The sequence below is a fragment of the Dipodomys merriami genome, unplaced genomic scaffold, assembly GCF_024711535.1.
Source record: "Dipodomys merriami isolate MVZ:Mamm:240054 unplaced genomic scaffold, mDipMer1.0.p SCAF_10, whole genome shotgun sequence".
In the NCBI taxonomy this organism is placed as follows: Eukaryota; Metazoa; Chordata; class Mammalia; order Rodentia; family Heteromyidae; genus Dipodomys; species Dipodomys merriami.
In genome coordinates this window covers 46,507,361-46,529,088 of record NW_027202271.1, presented here as the reverse complement: position 1 = coordinate 46,529,088, position 21,728 = coordinate 46,507,361, and the positions used below count along the sequence as shown (strand labels likewise).

The window sequence follows — 21,728 nt, the reverse complement described above, 5'->3', positions numbered from 1 at the left end:
AGATTTTAGCCTCCTGAGTAGCTAAGATTACAGGGATGAACCACCGGCACCTGGCAGGTAGATCATTTTTAACAATATAAATTCAGAACTACAATCAGCTGCTTTCCCTTGCTACCTTTTCTTATCTGGTTGAATATCTTCCAGTTGTTTGCCATGAGCTCTATAAAGTAAACCTTTTCTTTCACAGAATGAGAAACCTGGCTTTACAAAGAACAGAGAAAGCAGAATTTAAGAAATGGCTTTAAGAATTTAAGAATTTAAGAGAGGCTTTTGGAACTATAAGTAATAAATCCTACTTGTGTTTTGTTTTGATGGAGGAAACTGTGGCTCAGTATGATTAAATGATCTTTCTGAGTTTTAGATTAGTTTTGTCCAGAATTCAAGTCTACTGACTCCCAAATTCAAGGGCACTCTATTATCTCTTAGAAATTAACTATAACATGAAATGTGTACACAGGCAGTTAATCAGAATGATTAAGAATGGCTGTTGGTAATTTTAGACTTAATTAAGGTATTTGTTCTGCCATTTGTTCTATTTTATTATCTTCAAATGATATATTCAGTTCCTTGGAATATGTATGATGACTACCTTATGTGTATACGCCTAATATTTAGTGACACAGTTGAAGATCTTTATTTTTTAAATTTAAATTTTATTGTAAAGGTGATGTACAGAGGGGTTACAGTTACATAAGGTAATGAATACATTTCTTTTTGAACAGTGTTTTCTTCTCCCTTGTTTTCTCCCACTTTTTCCCCTCCTGATTCCCCATCCTCCAAGTGGTAAAGCGCATTTCTAACCTAATGTCAAGTATCACTGTTGAATTGGTTCAATCTTTGTCCCACTGTTTCTAAACTTATATACAAGACAAAAGGTACAGAAATTTTTAAAAAAGCTAAGAGTTGGTGGTTCACGCCTGTAATCCTAGCTACTCAGGAGGCTGAGATCTGAGGATCACGGTTCAAAGCCAGCCCGGGCAGGAAAGTCTCTATGAGACTCTTATCTCTAATTAGACAACTGAAAATCAGAAGTGGTGCTGTGGCTCAGGTAGTGGAACACTTGCCTTGAGCTGAAGAGCTAAGGGACAGCACCCAGGCCCAGAGTTCAAGCCCCATGATTGACAAAAAAAACAAAAATACAAAACACCACAACCCCCCCAAAAAACCACAACCCCCCAAAACAAAAACAAACAAACATAAGAAACCAATGACAACAGAGAATAAATATAAGGAGACCAAAGAAAGAAAAATAACCACAAACAGTACAATAAAGAAAAAAAACATCTTGTTCCCATTTCTTGGAGTTCATTTTGATAAGCATCGTCTTATATGGTCATATGCACATAGTTATTGAGCCATGGTGATCCTCCCCTAAGAATATCCTCCTTTGTTCTCAGTGTGAAAGTGCTTAGAGTGCTGTTTAATTAATCATATCTGAGTGTAATTATTTGCCTTTCACTATCCATTGGATTAACGTGTATATTTATAGACATATTCCAGTTATTACAAATGAGGGAAACCATGCAGCATATGTATCTTTGGGTCTAGCTTACTCCGCTTAATGTAATTTTTTCCAAGTATTTCCATATCCTTATGAATGGGACACTGTCATTCTTTCTGATGGGAGCATAAATTCCATTGTGTACATATATCACATCTTTTGATCCATTCATCCAATGAGGGACTTCTGGGTTGATTCTATATCTTAGTTATGGTAAATAATACTGCAGTGAACATGGTTGTGCTGATGGCCTTAGTGTGGGCTGGTTTGTGATCATTTGGATAAATGCCCAGGAGTAGGATTGCTGGGTCATGCAGAAGCTCTGAGAGGAGTTTTTTGAGGAATATCCATACTGCTTTCCAGAGTTGTTGAACAAGTTTACATTCCCACCAACAGTGTAGTAGTGTTCTCTTTTGGCCAGCATCTGTTATTAGTTTTCTTGATAATGGCCATTCTAACTGGGGTGAGTGGAATCTCAGTATTGTTTTGATTTGCATTTCTTTTATGGCCAGAGATGTTGAACATCTCTGCATGTGTCTATTGACCATTCTTATTTCTTCTTTGGAGAAGTCTCTCTTTAAGTCTTTAGCTTATTTATTAATGGGGTTGCTGTTTCTTAGAGGATTTGATTTTGGGGGTTTAATTTTTTGAACTTTAAGTATATTTTAGATATGAGGCCCTTGTCTGATGCATAGCTAGTAAAGATCTTCTGTTCTGTGGGCTTTCTATTTATCTTACTATGTTTTTTTGCCATACAGAAATTCTTCAATTTTATGCAGTCCCATTTATCCAGACTTTCTTTGATTTGTTGTTTCTGGATCTTAGGAAGTTTTGACCCATGCCAAGGAGTCCTAGTGTTTCCCCTATCCTTTCCTATAATATTTTCAAGGTATCTGGTATTACATTGAGGTCTTTGATCCATTTGGAATTTATTCTGGTGCAGGGTGATATATAAGGATCTAACTTCAGTTTTCTGCACTTGTATAGCCAATTTTGCCAGCACCATTTGTTGAAGAGTCTATATTTTTGGCTATTAGGTGGCTATAGGTCTGTTGGTTCATTTCTGGGTCTTTGATTCTATTCCATTGGTCTTCAGGCCTGTTCATGTGCCAGTACTAAGTTGTTTTTATAACTATAGCTTTGTGGTCTGGGGATGTAGCTTAGTGGTAAAGTGCTTCCCTAGCGTGCATGAAGCCCTTGTCTTGATTCCTCAGTTCTATATAAGCAGAAAAAGCCAGAAGTGGTGCTGTGCCTCAATTGCTAGAGTGCTAGCCTTGAACAAAAAGAAGCTCAGAGACAGTGCCTGAGTTCAAATTCCAGGACTGGCAAAAAACAAAAAACAACTACAGCTTTGTAATAGAGTTTGAAGTCTGGTATTGACATTCCTGCTAAGGATTGTTTTTGCTATTCAGGGTCTTCTATTATTCCATACAAATTTTTGGATTGCTTCTTCTGTGTAATTGAAGAATTTTGTTGGGATTTTAATGAGTATTGCATTGAATTCATAGATTGCTTTGGACAGTATTGCCATTTTCAGTAACACCATTTTCATGATGTTAATCCTTCCAATCCAGGAGCGTGGGAGGTTTTCTACTTTAATTTCCTTCTTCAGGTTTTTAAAGTTTTCATCAAAGAGGTCCCTCACACCTTTGGTTAAATTAATTCCTTCTTTTTTTTTTTTTTGAGGCTATTACAAACACACCCAAATAAAATTAGAGACGACCATCATGATAGAGACAAACAATATTCAGAACATTATAAGGGAATATTTTGCAAACCTTTATGCTAACAAATTGGAGAATCAGCAAGAACTGGAAGATTTACTAGCAAATACTGATACACCCAAACTAAACCAAGAAGATTAAACCAATGAAATAGATCTATAACAAGTAACAAAATAGAAATGGCAATAAAAGATCTCCCATCCAAGAATATCCTAGGATCAGATGGATTCACAGCTGAATTCTATAAGGCCTCCAAAGGAGGACTCACTCAAACTCTTCAATAAAATTGAAAGCAAAGATAACCACCAAATTCATTCTATGAAGCCAGCATAACCCTCATCCCCAAACCTTATATTTTCGATGTAAGACTGCCTCTTACATTTCTTCAAAGTTCATGTCTTAGCTTTTCACACCTACTAGATTTTTATTTGACTGTTATATTTAAAAAGTGGCAAATAAAGATATAGTCCCCTTGTTAAAAAAGAAAGAGAACTATAGACCCATCTCTTTGATGAGCATTGATGTAAAATTTATTAATAAAATTCTGGCCAACCGACTTCAACAACTAATCAAAAAATCATACACTATGATCAAATGAGATTCATTCCAGGGTTCAATATATGTAAGTCAATTAACGTAATTCAACACATCAACAGGAGCAAGGACAAGAACCATATGATCATCTCAATAGATGCAGAAAAAGCATTTGACAAGATCCAACACTGCTTTATGATAAAAAGCTCTGGAGAAGCTAGGAATCCATGGAATTTCCTCAATATAATAAAGACTGTATATAATAAACCTTATACAAACCTTATACATTAATGGTGAAAAGTTAAGACCATTTCCTCTAAAAATCGGGAACAAGACAAGGATGTCTGCTCTCACCACTCTTCAATATTGGAATTTCTAGCTAAAGCAATACGGCAAGAGACAAACATAAAGGGGATCCAAATAGGGAAAGAAGTAAAACTCTACTTCTTTGCAGATGACATGATCCTGTATTTAAAGAACCCAAGTTACTTGAGCTAGCCCGAAACTTTGGCAAAGAAGCAGGGTATAAAATTAACCCACAAAATTCAATAGCTTTTCCAACGATGAGAAGAGTGAGGCTGAAGATCTTTCTTCAAATAAGATTGCTCTTTTATGACCAAATTCTGAAAATGTTTTTTTTAACTTTTTACAGATGTACATTCAGGGAAAATTAGTATTTGCCAACTTTATTTTCAATGGCTATAGCACATCTGCTAAAGACCTTCAAAAACAAATCGTGAAGACAAAGAATGATTACCATATGGGATATTTTCTTCCTAAAGACTATAGGATAGGGTAAGTAATAATTACATTCATCTTTTCTTTTCCTTCCCCTTTTTTTGTGGTAGTACAAGGATTTGAACTCAATTCCTTGCATTCATTTGGCTTGCTTGCTCCACTGGTGCTCTACCACTTGAACCACACCTTCAGTACAGCTTTTAGCTCATTTAAAAATGTATTGTAAGCTGGGTGCCAGTGGCTCATGCCTGTAATCCTAGCTACTCAGGAGGCTGAGATCTGAGGGTCATGGTTCAAAGCCAGCCTGGGCAGGAAACTGTGAGATCTTATCTCCAATAAACCACTAGAAAACTGGAAGTGGTGCTGTGGCTCAAGCCGTAGAGTGCTCGCCTTGAGCTGAAGAGTGCATGGACAGCGCCTAAGCCCAGAGTTCAAGCCCCACGACCCACACAAAAAAAATATTGTAAAGGTGACGTACAGAGGAGTTATATAACTACATAAGTCAAGCATTGAGTACATTTCTTTTTGAAGTGTCACCCCCTCATTTTCTCCCAGTTTTCTCCCTTCTCTCCAAGCTCATTTCCAACACAGTGTCTAGTATCACTGGTGCATTTTTCACCCTTTGTCCTACCATTTTTGTGCTTCCCTTTCCCCTCCCCAAATCAGATAAACTTACACATAAGACAAAAGATACAGAAATCAAAAACAGTGACAAAAGGGGGAGGACAGAAAATGAAAATGAACCATAAAAAGTAAAAAAAAAATCCTTTCTATTTCCTTGGAGTGTATTTCAATAACCATCATTTTATGTGGCCATATGCACATAGCTACTGAGCCCTTGTGATCCTAAGAATATCTTTGTTCTCACTGTGAATGTTTCGAGTCCCATTTATCATGTCCATGTGTGATTTTTTTTTTTTTGTCTTTTACTATCCACTGGGTTTACTTGTGGATTTATAGGCACATTCTAATGATTACAAATGAGGGAAAACATGCCTATTTAATATATTTTTCCCAAGTATTTCCTTATGAATGGGCAATGTCATTCTTTCTGATGGAAGCCAGGATTCCATTTTATATATATATATCTATATCTATATATATATATATATAGATATAGATATATATAGATATAGATATATATAGATATATATGCCACATTTCCTTGATCTCTTCATCCACTGAGGGATATCTGTGCTGATTACTTATCTTGGCCATGGTAAATAATGTTGCAATAAACATGGTTGTGCTGGTAGCTTTAGTGTGGGCTGGTTTGTGGTCAGTTGAATAAATGCCCAGGAGTAGGATTGCTGGGTCATAGGGAAGCTTTGTTTAGTTGAGGAACCTCCATACTGCTTTCCAGAGTGGTTGCACGTTTACATTTCCACCAACAGAAGTAGTAGTATTCCCTTACCACCAGCATCTGTTATTGGTAGTTTTTGTTTGACAATGGACATTCTAACTGGGGTGAAGAACAATCTCAATGTTTTGATTTGCATTTCTTTTATGGCCAGAGATTTTGAACATCTTCTATAAAGTATCTAGAGACCATTTATACTTCATCTTCTGAGAAGTCTCTCTTTAGGTTGTTAGCCCATTTATTAATGGAGTTGTTTCTTTGAGGATTTTTGAGGATTTAATTTTTCGAGCTCTAAGTGTATTTTAGATATGTGGCCCTTGTCTGATGCATAGCTAGTAAAGATCTCACTATTTTTGAGACCAAATCTCTTGGACTTTTGTGCCCAGGATGGTATACCCTTCTGGACCTCAGCCTCCTGGTATCTAGATTTTCACTTTTTAAACTAGCATATCTCAGACAAAGAGGCAAGCTTCAAAATGTGCCTTTATAGGAATTTATTCCTTGTGTAAAATCTTCCTTGGAAAGGGAGAAAGGGGCTTGTTAAAAAGATCACTTCAGAGAAGGTTGGCCATTTTCTCTGTCAGTCGTGGGTCTTGAACTCTGGGCACCGTCCCTGAGCTCTTCAGCTCAAGGCAAGCATTCTACCACTTGAGCTACAGTGCCATTTCTGGTTTTTTGGTGGTTCATTGGAGATAAGAGTCTCATAGACATTCCTGTCTGGGCTGGCTTTGAACCATGATCTTCAGATCTCAGTCTCCTAAGTAGCTAGAATTACAGGCGTGAACCCATTGGTTCCTGGCTCCACTTTCCCTTTTTAAGGGGCATTTAGTCTACAAAGCCATTTTAGAACTTCCAGGAGTATTCTGTGAATAAACCAATTTGACTACTGTTAAAGTATGAGTCTTGGATGTTAACTTCTCTGTTGATGTCAAGATGTCTTTTTTGACAGGAAGGTAATATCAGTTCACAAGTACAACCTAATGTCACAAATGAGAATAGTGAAATTAGAACTTTTAACTTAAATGGCTGTTTTCACACTGCTAAATTAACATGTGAAGTATGTCAGAAATAAAAGTTGTGCTAATGAATCAAAACAACCACCATCTTCTTTTTTGTATATTAGATGCTGAAAAATACAATAATAAAGAGATAGAAAGGTCTTCTTTTTTCTCTTAATCCATGTTGTAAACAGCAGAATAAAAAAGGTACACAAAAAGAGAAATGTATAGCAGCACAGATTTTATTAAAGATGTTTTAAGTTTAGGATGAACAATAATACAGGAATATACAAACCTACAGTTGGGTTCTTATAAAATTCTTTAATAATGAAGTTAACAAAAACTGATGTGATAAAATATGCTTTGATTAATAAAGGACTATGCTTATAAAAAGGTATTTTCACAACAATCCATAGCTGCATCATTCCTAATAACTCAGAAGGAGAAGCAATCCAAATGTTGTTCATCAGCAGATGAACAGATCAATGAAATGTGGCAAATATGTAGATTATACAGCCTTATAAAAAGAAATCATCTCATATACTACAATATGGAGAGCATTAAGATATAACAAGAAGTAGAATAGTGGTCAACAGGAGCAGTAGAGAAGTAAAAAGGGAGTTGCTACTTACTGTGTAAGAATTTCAGATTTTCAAGATGAAGTCCTGGAGAATCATTTCACTACAGTGTGAATACACTTAACTTTCTCAACTATATTCTTTTTTTAATTTTTTTATTGTGAAAATACTGTACAGAGGGGTTACAATTACATGGGCAAGATAATGAGTACATTTTTTATCAAGTGTTGTAGCCTCCTCCTTTGTTTCCCCTTCCCATCCCATCCACCCCCATCCCCCAACCCACCACCACCAAAGTTGTAAAGTTCGTTTTCGACAACGACTTGTACAACTCATTGTTGCAATGGGTCCACCTGTATCCCTATTTAAACGATTTGTTTTTCCCTTCCCCTCCACAAATTATAACAACATCAAATACAGTGAAAGCAGGGGTTATACCGTGGGGGGAGGGGCATACAAAGCAACAAAGAAATAATCTTATAAATGTGTTGGAAACAATCGCATGAAAGAAAAAAAAAACATTTGAATACATATCTTAGGGTTCATTTCCCTAACATCAACTTAACTGACCTTTTCTGCTTGACTCAGACATATACTAGTTATTGCAAATAAGGGAAACCATGGATCAACTGTATTCTTAAAAATAGTTGCTTTGTTAAAATCTATGTCATGACCTTTTTTTTTGTCGGTCCTGGGGCTTGAACTCTGGGCCTGGGCGCTGTCCCTCAGCTCTTCAGCTCAAGGCGAGCGCTCTACCAACTTGAGCTACATTGCCACTTCCGGTTTTCTGGTGGTTTATTGGAGATAGGAGTCTCACGCTCTCTCCTGCCCAGGCTGGCTTTGAACTCGATCCTCAGATCTCAGCCTCCTGAGTAGCTAGGATTACAGGCGTGAGCCACCAGCGCCAGGCTGTCATGACCTTTTTATTCCAATTAAAAACAGTTCCTTGCCTCCTTCTTCTCAATAATTATAGTCTTAAGTCTTCAAGGTCCTACCAAATAAAAACCCAAGATGGAGTCATATTCGTTTCAGATTATGTCAATATAGTTAACTATGCTTCCAGATGAGCACTGCAGAAAAGAAAACAGAGAAGTAGAAACACCAGAATGGAATCTTTGGAATGAGCATCTATGGGATGAATATGGATCAATTCCATAGTGCAGTATTTTAAAGGAGTCTCAATGGCTCCTAGACCTATCTTAAAGGACGACCCACCAATTTAATTTTGCTAGTGTGATGAAAGCGTGGTGCAAGTGCACATTTTGGGTTTTTCTCAGATGTGCAGTTCTGCTGAAGCATTAGCAGCATGCATTTCCATTGTGCACCACAGCTTTTAGTTTGGGGCCTGCTCATATTATTTCAGAAATGCTATTTTCTTTTTTTTTTTTTTTTTTTTTGGGTCCGGTCATGGGGCCTGAACTCTGGGCTTGGGCACTGTCCCTCAGCTCTTCAGCTCAAAGCTAGTGCTCTACCACTTGAGCCACAGCGCCACTTCCGGCTTTTTTCTTTTTGCTTATGTGGTGCTGAGGAATCGAACCCAGGGCCTCAGGCATGCAAGGCAAGCGCTTTAACCACTGAGCCACCTTCCCAGCCCAGAAATGCTATTTTCTAAAATAAACAAGTAACCCAAAATTTTTGCAGGTGATTGTAGCAATTTGAGTTATGGTATGAGTATATATGATGAAGTTATTATATCATAATATTTAAAATCTGGAACAAGGAACAAAAATAAAATTTATTAAAAATCTCCAAAATATGATGGAAAATGTAAGGTCGTAGCCTATTTCCACTATTATCACACAAGTTTGTTTCATGCTAATGAATTCCTAAAAGTGAGCTCTGAAATATTGCAGACTCAGTAATGTTAAACGAAAAAAATACTATTTTCAGAAACAAGAGGTTAAAATAAAATCACTTAAAATTGGAACCAGAGGGCAAATACAAAATGATCTTCACAAACTGCATAATCTTTCAGTTAACTAAGACTGTGGCAATGCTGTTGAGTAAAAGTATTTAAGAAAATAAACTCGAGGGAAGAGGTGACATTGTCCAGAATAAAATGTACTCTTTACCTGAGTTATATAACTATAACCATCTGTACATCACCTTTATAACAACAATAATATATATAAGTTGAAAAAATAATCATAATAATAAAAAAGAAAACAACATTAATTTTGGAAGAGGGTTATTTTGAGATAGGGTTGACTTATTTTTGTGGTTTTTACTTAAAATAGACCTTGTCATCTATGTTACTTGGCAATAAAATCACAAGAAAGAACCCTCTTCACTGGCAATTAATAATTACCACACAGAATTTTTGTTTGTAATGCCAGTCTGAGAAGACAGTATTGTTACCTAATGCTATTCCTCTAATTTAAAAAGGACTAACCAACTATTTGTTGCTATTAGACAGGCCCACATAAGAAAGACATGAATCTTGGTGAACACAGGATGTATGGCCAGGCTCAGGTTATCTTCATCTTCTTACTCTTGATGTTCCGGGAATGATGCGAGAGTTTAGGTTGGTTCTAGGATAGGCCCAGGGGCCTGGTTTGATCTGGGATCCCTGGGACCATACCTAGAACAAACCCAAACAAAACCAAACTCCTTGGAAGTGCTTTCAGCTTGGCCTGGCTTCTGGGCTTTTCACCCACACGGACCTCCAGGGCTGTCCCAGAATAATACACCAGCCTTTCAGTGATGAGTGTGACATTTCTGAAGCCCCCCATACTGCTACGTACTAGTGCTGTGCCCAAGGAAGCATTATTTAAGCCATAGTATGAACAGAAGGTACAACTGTGACAAAAGTGTGGAAAATATTTCAGTTTAGAAATAGAATTTCCTTAAGAATTTAGTTGGGAAGGGAAAAAAGAATATACAGTTGTAAAAAGCATGCTTTAATTTTAGGGGGAAAATCAACAATAGACTAATTTGTAGGTATCAACCTTTAGGAATTCTTACAAAAGTGAAAAATCTAAAGTTTAAAATAGCAAAATTACCTTACCCTACGAAATTCTTAAGTATAAATGAGAGGAAATATTCCTACAATCATAACTTATACTACTTTCATTTTTGAAGATACATATTCAAAAGTATACACAGTTTAGATAGCAATCTATTCCAATATGTTGCAAATTGCATTTCAAGATAAAACTATTTTCACTAAGATAGATTAAAATGTGTACTTTTTTTTTTTTTTTTTTTTTTTGGTTGTGGGGATTGAACTCTGGGCCTGGGCGCTGTCCCTGCACTCTTCATCTCAAGGTGAGTGCTCTACTGCTTGAGCCACAGCGCCACTTCCATTTTTCTAGTGGTTTATTGGAGAGTCTCACGGGCTTTCCTTTCCAGGCTGGCTTTGAACAGTGATCCTCAGATCTCAGCCTCCTGAGTAGCTAGGATTACAGGTGTGAGCCACCAGCACCCGGCTAAAAATGTACATTATTTTGAAGATGTCGTGTGCATGTAAAACTTATTATACATTATAATATATGCATAAAATAGATTCTTCTTGCTAAACTTTTCCATGTATCATTTTTGAAGTAAATTGATTATAACTGTACTCAAAGAGAAACTTTCTCTTGTAGCACTAACCCACATTTGCATTGTGACTATCACTCCTGTAATGAGTCTTAACTCAATTCATACAATGGTTTTGGCATTTTTTTGATTATTATTATAACAACTCTCTTCCATTAGCATGTATACTTGAAAGCTATAGGTAACTTGTAGCATGGTCAGAAAATATACTTACCTGTCTGTACATGATGGAATCATTTAGTAACTATATAGTTACTAAAACACAGTATGCATGTTGGTAAAAATGAACTGTTTGCTGCTATGATAGCCACATCTACACAGATTTGAATTTCACTTGAAAATATAACATGCAAATTATTTTCATTCAAGAAAAAAAATCTTTGCTTAATAATTTCACATACTCAATGACCATTTAAGTATGCCAAATACACACAGTGATACTCTGCCATTCAAATTTCAAGATAGTTCTTTCAGTATCATTAGATCCAACAGTAATAACTTATTGTCAACTTTTAAAGTACATTTTCTTTATTTTATTTTATTGCTGATCCTGGGGCTTGAACTCAGGGTTTGGGCACTGTCCCTGGGCTTCTTTGTGCTCAAAGCTAGTGCTCTACCACTTCAGCCACAGTGTAATCCTCAGGATCTCCCGAGTAGCTATGATTACAGGCATGAGCCAAGAGCACCCAGCTTAGTACATTTTCTTTAGCTGAATGAAAACAAAGGCACTATTTTGAAAGTAGCATATTAAAAATTCTTTATAGTATAGTTGCATAGAGTCTATAAACTTTATTCTCAGGTCTCTGTGATGATAATAAATGTTTTATTTTTCCAGGGCTTAATCTACTTCATGTCTTGGAAATGAAGACATACCTCCTTTGAAAACTGAAGAAATCTTACCAACTAGTATCTGATTCAAATACAAAAATACATGCAAAATGCTAACTCAAATGGACTGGTTTTAATCAGAGCCAAAGAATTGTGGTATAGAATAACTTAAGGGAAGTATGGGAACAAAATGGTTAACATTGTATTATAGAATAATCATTCTTCTATTTGGTAAACAGGTATCTAACCCAGTAATTTCACTGGATTAAAGAGAGTAATGTAACAGGTGCTGGGTAATAGATACCACAAAAAATCATGCACTAAGTAAACTTCTTCAGGTTTTTCTGTTTCATCTTTTTACTCTTACCTGGTAGAGAGTTCTAACAAGTTTAGTCATCTGGTCTCCAAACCCAAAGCAAATCAGAAGACACACTATGAAGGTGGAGAAAGGCTACTACTGTTCGTTACAAACTCACTTAAGCAATGATATAAATGGAGAATCAGAATGACTATCAAAAGCAAAACTAAAACAGGTCTAGCAGAATGGAGCCATTTTAGTACAGGAACAAATAGTTCTTAGAGTTTAATTAGTTCATTAGGGCATAATAACTAACATTAATAGTGTTAATTTTAATATCAAAGGACTAAGCTATATATATTAAGAAAATAGCAAATCTGTAAGTTTTAGACTTCCTTTAGAAGTAAGTACAAAATATTTTAATGTTGGAAGTTTAAGTTCAACAGAAAACGGATTTCTAAAGAGAGTAATTTTTCAAATGGCCAAGTTAGTCAGTTCTTAGTAATATTTGCCTTGTTTAGCAAATTTTATTACAGAACTAAGCAAACCAAAGAACATTAAACTGTCCAACATATCACAAAATCCACATGCTTTACTGACAGAAAAAGCCCTCAGCTTTGTTTCAGACTACTTACTCTTGGTTTAGACAATTCTAGCAAGCTTGCAATCTGGTTTCTCAGTCCATAGCAGATTAGAAGCAGCACATTAAGGACCTACTGCAGGAGGCAGGCACACAAAACAGCAGTAAAAATGACAGCTGATTACAGGGAAAAATAGAGAAACTGTGAAAAAACAGACATAATTCAGAAAGCAAAGCAATGTGAAGTCATAGAGCAAAGGGGCACAGACACTATACATCTGAGCATCCCTGAGGGGACATATATCACCCAGTGAGAGGAGATGATGTTCTTAAAAGGTTAACTATGTTCTGTATACCTTAGCCAAAAAAAAAAAAACAACTAGAAAAAAGAATATTCACTTAGTTATTAAAATATTAAACTCAATGACTAAATGGACTTGTCTCTATTACCTGAAAAATTAATTGATTCAAGTTAGTTATCTATCGATGATGATAGGATGGATGAATGAACCTAAGCAATACTTTTCTGTATTTTGCTAAAACATTTGTCGCTTCATTTTTTAATCTGACATGAACTGCAAAGATATATTCTCTTTAACAAAACTGGTAAAATGACTCTGGCTGGTTGTCATTCATATAGCATGTTATCTATGTAATTTCAAACACTGACTTAGCTGAGCTAAACCACAGCCTTAGGGTACGTAGTTCGTGTATCCTTGCTTTATTTGGATACAGAAAACAATATACTAGGATAAAATCAAAATCTTCTCATTTCTAAAAATTTGACAAAAGGTTTCTTATTTTACACAGGATAAAACTAGTCTCCAGAGAAAAATGAAATCCAGGGTCCTAGGAGGTTTCTAGTTAACATTCTATGGACCTACAACTTTTGAAGTGGAACAGATATCAATTCTTTTTTTTTTTTTTTGTCGGTCGTGGGGCTTGAACTCTGGGCCTGGGCACTGTCCCTCAGCTCTTCAGCTCAAGGCGAGCGCTCTACCACTTGAGCTACAGTGCCACTTCCGGTTTTCTGGTGGTTTATTGGAGATAGGAGTCTCATGGTCTCTCCTGCCCAGGCTGGCTTTGAACCGCGATCCTCAGATCTCAGCCTCCTGAGTAGCTAGGATTACAGGCGTGAGCCACCAGCGCCCGGCCAGATATCAATTCTTTTACTGCTTTAACATTAACCTTTGTATCTTTTAAGAAGATACAAAGAATACAAAGATACTAGTTAAGAAAACCGATTTAAATTTTTTTAACCTATTTTACAAATTTATAACCAAATCTTGCCTTTCAGTCTTAAATGTTTATTTCCTTTCTAAACATCTGAGAAGAAATTACCAATATCATATAACAGTTTTTCTGGGGAAACTCCCCTTGACCTGTTCAGTTTGGCTGTACTCCTAACTTTGGAATGAAGAGTCTAGGACTTAAACTCCAGCCTATCCTTATGTAATCAAGTCTGACACAGTTCTTCATTAATATCCTTAGTAATCTGCCTTATGTGTCTCCTGATTTGCTTGTATCCAGTATTTAAGAATTCAAACTTGAGTTAATGTTTCAATTCCTAATGAAATAGATTCAGATATAGTGAGCTCAAATTACTCTAGTGAAGATTTAACCCATAAAGTGATATAAACACACAAACTTGGTAAATAAGCAAATCAAAGACCAGCAAGAGTCTAGCCCTAGACATGCCAGTGAGGTAGGGTTCTGACAAAAATAGAGGAAAAGGACTTAAGACATAACAGATGCCAGAGGTTAAGTAATGCCATGATTTTACAAAGAATCTTCCTTGGAGTATGAGGTTTGTCCTGGTAAAACAAATTATGGCAATGTTTGTATTAGAAGTTGTCAGAATGCTATTCCTAAGAAGTATAAGAAAAGCACAAGTTTTCCTAACAAAATGTTCTTCCCATAAGGTTTCTTCTAGATAAAGAGTGGAAACTATTAAAACTAGTCAAAGATCTGGTAAGAAAAAGTAAAATGTTCTTAAAAAACAGTAACAAGAATAGCAGGTTATGTTATACTGGCACACTTGTTTATATATTCTAAAGTGTTCATGGCAAAAACAACTGTTACACAGATATTCTTGGATTCTGTTGGCCATAACATTGCCTAGTCTATATCCAAAATAATTAAGTAGTACAGAGAGTATGCCTAAGATCTGCAATAAGAAATAAGTCCTTTGATAAAGATATCTGATAAACAACTAAGGAACACTGACTTCTAATAATATAAGAAAAGATTAGTCAGGAATTTTCATAGGGAAGACAGTATTTTATCTTGATATACCTTAAAAGATAAAAAAAATTGCAAACATACAACAAAGAATATTCACTTAAAGTTCCAAGCTGATTGTATTATGATTTCAGCAATAAATATTTTCATGACACTAAGTACTAGCTAGCCAAATAAAGCAGATCAGACTGGCAGGTTGGGAATTTTTATCTATCTATCTATCTATCTATCTATCTATCTATCTATCTATCTATCTATCTATCTGTCTGTCTGTCTGTCTGTCTGTCTGTCTGTCTGTCTGTCTGTCTATCTATCTATCTATCTATCTATCTATCTATCTATCTATCTATTTATTTATTGTCAGTCATGGGGCTTGAACTCTGGGCTTGAGTTCTGTCCCTCAGCTTTTCAGCTCAAGGCTAGTGCTCTAACAATTGAGCTACAGCACCCCTTCTGGTTTTCTGGTGGTTTATTATCACAGACTTTCCTGCCTGGGCTGGCTTTGAACTGTGATCCTCAGATCTCAGCCTCCTGAGCAGCTAGGATTACAGGTATGAGCCACTGGCGCCCAGCCAGGTTGGGAATTTATGAGCAAAATAATTTAGTCTTTCAGGGCTAAAAATTCCTACCTCAGAGAGTACTGAATAAAACTGATAAAACCTTATAAAGATTCCCCCCCCCAGTTTTTCTTATGTGAGGTTATATGGTGAGAGTTTACCAAATTTTCCATAATTGCATTTTCCAAATTCAAGGAAAGATGGAGTTGGCAAACTCAATAAGTAATTTAAACAAGAAAGCAAATAATGTTATCTAGGGAAACAGATGGCATTTATAACACAAGAAGATTCTTTTTTTTCCCCCTTAAAATTGAGCTGTTTCTGTGTTGCTAAGTCTAACCTAAGATACTGCTCCTAAGATGATAATTATGTTAAGTCCCAGAATTTTAGCAAAAGACAAAAATCACTTAAACTACAAATGAGCTCAAGCAGAAGCTTTTCCTCAGGATAAACAATAGTGGAAACAAAACACCATACCTTTAGTTTGTCAATTTACTCACTAACAGTGATAAACTGCAGGAATCTGAATGTGTAAAGACAACCTAAAATCATGTAATTTCCTTTTTAAAACAGCAGCATAAATTGAATTATTCCTACATTTCTTCCCAAGGAATGTCTATAAACCAGGAGCTATAGTTTTCAAAACCAGTACATTAATGAAAATGTAATCACAACACAAAACAAATAAGATTGGTCAAAGCAGTCTCTTTTAAGAGGTAATTTGTAAATGAAATTCTAGAGAAATAATAATGCTTTACAAGCAGCTGACAGGCGCTTCCCTGAATCTCATGAAGTTGAGTACAGCTAGAAAATAGCAGCACCGTCACCTGCCTGTGGCAATGATATATTAGCAAACAGATACAAAGAGCTTTCTTAAGGTGGGGGGGGGGGGTGTCTTTGAATGTGAGGATCTCACTTGGACATCACTGCTTTCAGTTGCTACAGGAACGAAAAAGAAATTTGAAATGGTAGTTCTTCAGGTGGTACAAAGTTCTCTTTTAAGATTGTAGGACATCTAAAAGTGAATTACTGAATACATATATGATCAAGGAAATATATAACCCAAATACTTTTGAAACTAGTTTTAAGTTCCAAATCCCAGCACACATCAATTGTATGAATTAAGTATTTTATTCAGAACCTGTATCTTTAAGACTGTTATAAACAAAAATAAAATACAAACAATTGTTATTGACATAATGGCTGCAGTTAACTGCAAGGATACAGTAAAAAGGAGTCATACTAAATGTTAATGTTCTTGCAAGAGAATTATCCCGGTTACCTTATGGTAGCAAATCCTGGCAAGAAATGATAACTTCATTTCTTATTAAAAGTACTTAAAGAATTATCAAGATCATCAGTTGTGCCACATTAAAATAGCTGTTTATTCAAAAAGAGCCCTTACCTTTCTTATTTTCTAAAAGACCATCCATTTACAGGTAACTACTAATTTTAGATCAGTTGCTCAAACCAGGGTTCTTTCTGTATATTCACATCTTAGCTTTAGATATAGTAAACTTACACTCATTTTCCCTTTCCAGTCTTGAGGCTAAAACACTTTGTAATAGGAACAATCTAAAATGACTTCATCTTGATTCTCACTTTTCTTCTACTTCATTTTCACTTTCTTCAATTACTGGTTCTTCCTCCTCATCTCCAAAAGTCTGTTCTTGCATGGTGGTGAAGGACAGAGATCTAGCGGCCACTTCTGCAGCGAGGCCAGCAGTAAAGGTAAATTCTGGTGACAGCTGTAGCCGTGCCAACCTCTGCTTAATGGAGGGCTCTGGTGAGTCTCTGGGATGTGAAGGGGCAGTGGCCAGGCCGCCACTATTGGCCTGATGTAGTTCATGCTCACTCTTACACTGGTGGTACATTCTTTCTGCAACTCCTTCAAGGACGACCTCATTTGTTGCTGTGTCTTTGTTTTGACATTCTACAGGGTCCTCACATACATACTCAGTCCTACTTATCTCATTGTCGGCTGTGGAAGGTTTACTACTATCTTCATCAGTATCATTTTTATCGACTTCTCCAATATCTGAAGTCATAGATGGTTCTGAATTACTTATGGGTTCCACTGGGTCTACAGGAGACAGGGTTTTCAACACAGCTTCAAAGAAAAAGGAAAGAAAAGGAAAGAAAAGAAAAAAGAAAAATAATAACTAAGGACTCAGCAATGATTTTTAAACTCCCAACAGATTTTTTTTCTTAAAGAGAACAATAAATAAAAGCTTAATAAAACTTCCTAGTAAAATGAATATAAATTTATAAATTTGGGAAACAATCAGAGATAAAATGCCTAAGTTAAATAAGATGGAGGTTTGCTAGAGATTTTTTAAATGAAAGCAATGGTCTTCAAAGTATAGTCTCTGAACCAACAAGATTGGTTGCCCAGGAAGTAGTCAGAAGTACAAATTCTAGTGCCCGATCCCAGATTACTGTACTGGAAACTCTGGGACTGGGGGCAAGCTATTTTTGCTAAATCTTCCTCTTGATTCTGATGCACATTCTGAGAGACATTGATGTTAAAGAATGAGCAATGTAGTTTTTACTGCAAAAAGGCCTCAAGTGACCCAGTGATCATATATTATTAAGTACACACACACACACACACACATACACACACACACACACACACACACACACACACATTTTTACAAGTTAAAGTGGTACGGAAACAAATTCAACATATAATTAATCTGACTTGCCAACCACCTAGAAGACCCTAATGGAAGCCATATTTCTATACATTTTGCAATGCTACAGAAAAACACAAGTGAAATAAAATCTCATTCAAGATCAACTCTGAACAAAGTACAATCCATAAATAGAATATATATCCATACGGCAGAAGGTTGTCCTTGCAAGGAAAATGAAGTTTTATTTAGCCCCTCTTGATGTTAGTCTCTCCTCCCAGCATGAGGGGTTAGTACAAAACAATCTATTATGAAGCATGACGGAGGGAAAAAGTGCTTCTTGAAGATCTGGCGTGTGCTTAAAAAAATATTTGTAAAATGTGTCCACTTCCAAGAACTAACTCCACTAGAGAAGCAGCAACCACAGAAAAAAAAATGGCCACAGCAGGTTCCAGTGTAGAGTTTCCCTCTCTAATTCCATTCGGACTTTACCCCTGTAGGCAGAGATGAAAACAACTCTGGAAGATGTACTGGAAATTTTCATGGGAAAAGCATTTTATGGTATCAGCAAATTTTTATTTATTTTTACAAATGACACAGCATTATTGCTTTTTAAAGTGCAAACAGTATCAAAAGCACATACCTGAGGATGAAACACATTTCTCCCATGTGCCCATTGTATCAATAGGTAATTTTAAAGCTACATGAAGAAAATACTTAACAAAATATAAGCTTACATCAAGTGCTATTTTCAGTATTTATGTACACGTTTAGTCCATAATTCTACTAGTCCTTAACAAATATAATGCATTAGCATTGGTTGAGAATCGTGATTATTGCTACCTGAGTGGGGGAGACAGAATCTGCATAAGGAGAGGATCAGATGACAAGTGTGTTAGAATGTAAGACTCTAGGAGGGTACACATTTTTGTCCTAAGGATACAAGTAAACAGAGCCTAGCATCTAATGAGCACTCAGTAACTGTGTGTCAAATAAATAACTTGCTGAATGAAAGCTCTGGCAATAATGAAGCCCTTAAGAATTTACAGAGACAATGACACCCCCAAACCCAAAAACCAAAACATCCTGAACACACACAAAAAAGTAGTGCCTAATTACATAATGTCATTCATCTCTAATTTGTGTAGGCCCAATGTATCAACAAGTATATTAAAGGAACTGTTATTCTATTCTGCTTCTGGGAAGTAATCATTTTCCTTCTCTTCTTTGCTGGTTCAAATATCCTTTATAACTCAATGCAGCCTCTATTGTGAGGTTCTACAGATGAAGGAGAGATGTGGGACTGAAGCAGAGAATTTACAGAACACGTACTGGTAGAGAAAGCAGCTTCGTAGAGAAGAATGAATGTTAAATGCATCAGTGTGAGTTTTCTTCATGAATAAAAATAGAAGATTTGTGGAAATGCATTCTAACCAGAACATTTTTAAGTTGAAGACAGTATTTTCATTAGAAACAGGAGGAAGTTAATGAAATGTTGGGCTTCTATGATGGAGAAGCTAATACATTAAGAGACCATTGTAAGTTTTAAGACAGTCGTTATCAGTATGCTGTTGGAGAAAAGTCTGGAAAGTTTATAGGATAGCTTAGAAAAAAGGGTACTGAAATGGAAGTCAGCTGAGAGACTATTTTAGTTGCAGACTTAAGTTATAAAATGGGTCAATGAGAAGAAAAAGGAAAGATAAAGGCAAGAAATGTAGAGAGGACAGGAGAGACAAGAAAGGCTTATAAAAGAACACTGAGGAGCTTTCAGAATGGTTATCAACTAGTGTGAGATATAAAGACAGGCAACTGATTTTGAAGGTCCATAAAGATCCTCTAAAATGGAAGGGACTCACATAATCATAGGAATTAATTCAACAAGAAATGAGCTAGGTCAGTCTTGCCAAGTATCAAGCTTCTCTTCATCCTTTCCTGTCTAACATGAAGTGTGGCCAAAGAAAGGAGGTGTGAGTAACAGTTTAAGGCTAATTTTTGGTATTATTATCCACTCAAGCATGTCCAAATTTTAGGATGGAGATGATGTATTCTTCATCCCATCTATAATGCAGTCAAATCAGTTAAGCAAACCTAAGGCATGGCTAACTGGCCTAGGTCTTAATTCTTTTCAATAGTAAGCACATAATTATTAATTTTGTCCTTCATGAGGTTCTTTTAATATAGTGAACAGACTTTATAATCTCAAAGTCATTAATTGTTTTATTCTTCTTTGTTGTTACATAGCTCAGGGTGGCCTTGAATGAATGATTCTTCTTCATTAACCTTCACAGTACTGGGATGACAGGCTTGATCCACCAATACCTAGCTCAAATTATTCAACTTAATTTCAACTCTGAAACAAATTTAGTAAAAAATAAAATAACTGGCAAAAGAGCATGATTTCATATCTATATATTCTTCATATTTGCTTTTAGATGATAAAGTACTATGCTTTCTGATGTACCTAGAAGCCTACAGTTGAAATAAGATTCATGGCTCAGAAAACAAATAATCTCCTTCACTGAAATATGCATTGGCTCTGAAGTTGGAACTTACCGTGATCACTAAACAGGAGCTGCTTCCATTTCTGCCTTTCTGCCTCTGAAGCCTTAAATCCCAGCACAGACTTTAATTCCTGAAGCACCCTCTTGGATTCTTCCTGCTCACGCTTTTGTCTCTCTTTGTCTTCTTGAGACAAGTAATAAAAATCATCCTTTCTGAAGTCACTGTCTATATCTATATCATCTACATAAGCTTCTAGTTCCTGAAAATGAATAGAAGAAAAAGCACTTCAATTTAAACAGTTTTTCTACTAGCATCCACTTCATTGTAGCTACTCATCTCCAAGATAAAAACATGATGAGTTACTCTTGGCACAGGTTATCATAGTACAGATAGAGTATGTATGTTGTGTGTGTGTGTGTGTATGGGGTAATCACAAACATACCTATGATAAAACCTTCAAGAAGATTCAGTTAATATTAACAGTGTCGTGAACAATTTCTATGGCTGTTTTTCTACTTTGATAACATACTATAAATATAGTCAACATTAGAGGTATTTGCTATGCCAATTCCAACCAAAACTGGAAGGGCTGCAAATCTGGAGATGTGGTTAGGCATATTCTTCTTACAGTAAACTCTGGTTCTTTTTGATTTCTCAGGAAGTTCCTAGGATTAGAGAGCATGTCATCTTATGGTCCTCCATGTCTCCAAGAAAGGGCAGGGTATTTCTTACCCAGCTGTCCTTGCAGGTAAGGCTCAGGCAAATGCAAAGGGATCCTCTAATCTGATGTGCCTGCACCTGATCTGACTCAGACACTCGTGATAATAGTGACAGGCACCTTGAGGAAGGACAGTGGCAGATCAAGTTTCCAGAGGAATTGGTTCTGAAGCTACTTTTTACTACTGTCCTAGCAACTCAGCAATGAAGTCTCTACTGGAACAGTTCTTTGGAGTGGTAGCATTTGTTTGTTGTAGACTGGTTCAAGCCTGCTTATCTGACTCTTCAAAATGACCTATAAGTCATTTAATGACTTTAAACAAATGATGTACTACACTAGGGTTAAGTTCCCATTTGCAAGGAAGAGTACCAAGTAGATAATATTAACTAAGGAGA

The 21,728-nt window shown here is 36.1% G+C and overlaps 2 protein-coding genes across 6 annotated transcripts in view; one reads left to right on the top strand and one right to left on the bottom strand.

Annotated features, from left to right (window-relative positions):
- The window catches only part of LOC138805568 (uncharacterized protein C3orf20-like), an 85,906-nt gene extending 72,584 nt beyond the window's left edge, over positions 1-13,322 (top strand). Inside the window, exons 13-14 of the mRNA XM_069990357.1 lie at positions 4,412-4,554; positions 11,809-13,322. Of these exons, the coding sequence (XP_069846458.1) occupies positions 4,412-4,554; positions 11,809-11,815 (150 nt within the window). The 3' untranslated portion in view covers positions 11,816-13,322. The remainder of the gene's footprint in view (positions 1-4,411; positions 4,555-11,808) is intronic.
- Positions 13,323-16,589: 3,267 nt separating this feature from the next.
- Positions 16,590-21,728, bottom strand: part of Vezt (vezatin, adherens junctions transmembrane protein) — a 55,408-nt gene continuing 50,269 nt past the window's right edge. For 3 of the 5 annotated variants that reach the window (XM_069990250.1, XM_069990254.1, XM_069990262.1), the window contains exons 11-12: positions 20,667-20,874; positions 16,590-17,587 (exon numbers count right to left, since the gene is read on the bottom strand). In XM_069990250.1, the coding sequence (XP_069846351.1) occupies positions 17,076-17,587; positions 20,667-20,874 (720 nt within the window). In that variant the 3' untranslated portion in view covers positions 16,590-17,075. The other 2 variants (XM_069990257.1, XM_069990261.1) reach the window with 1 other exon arrangement.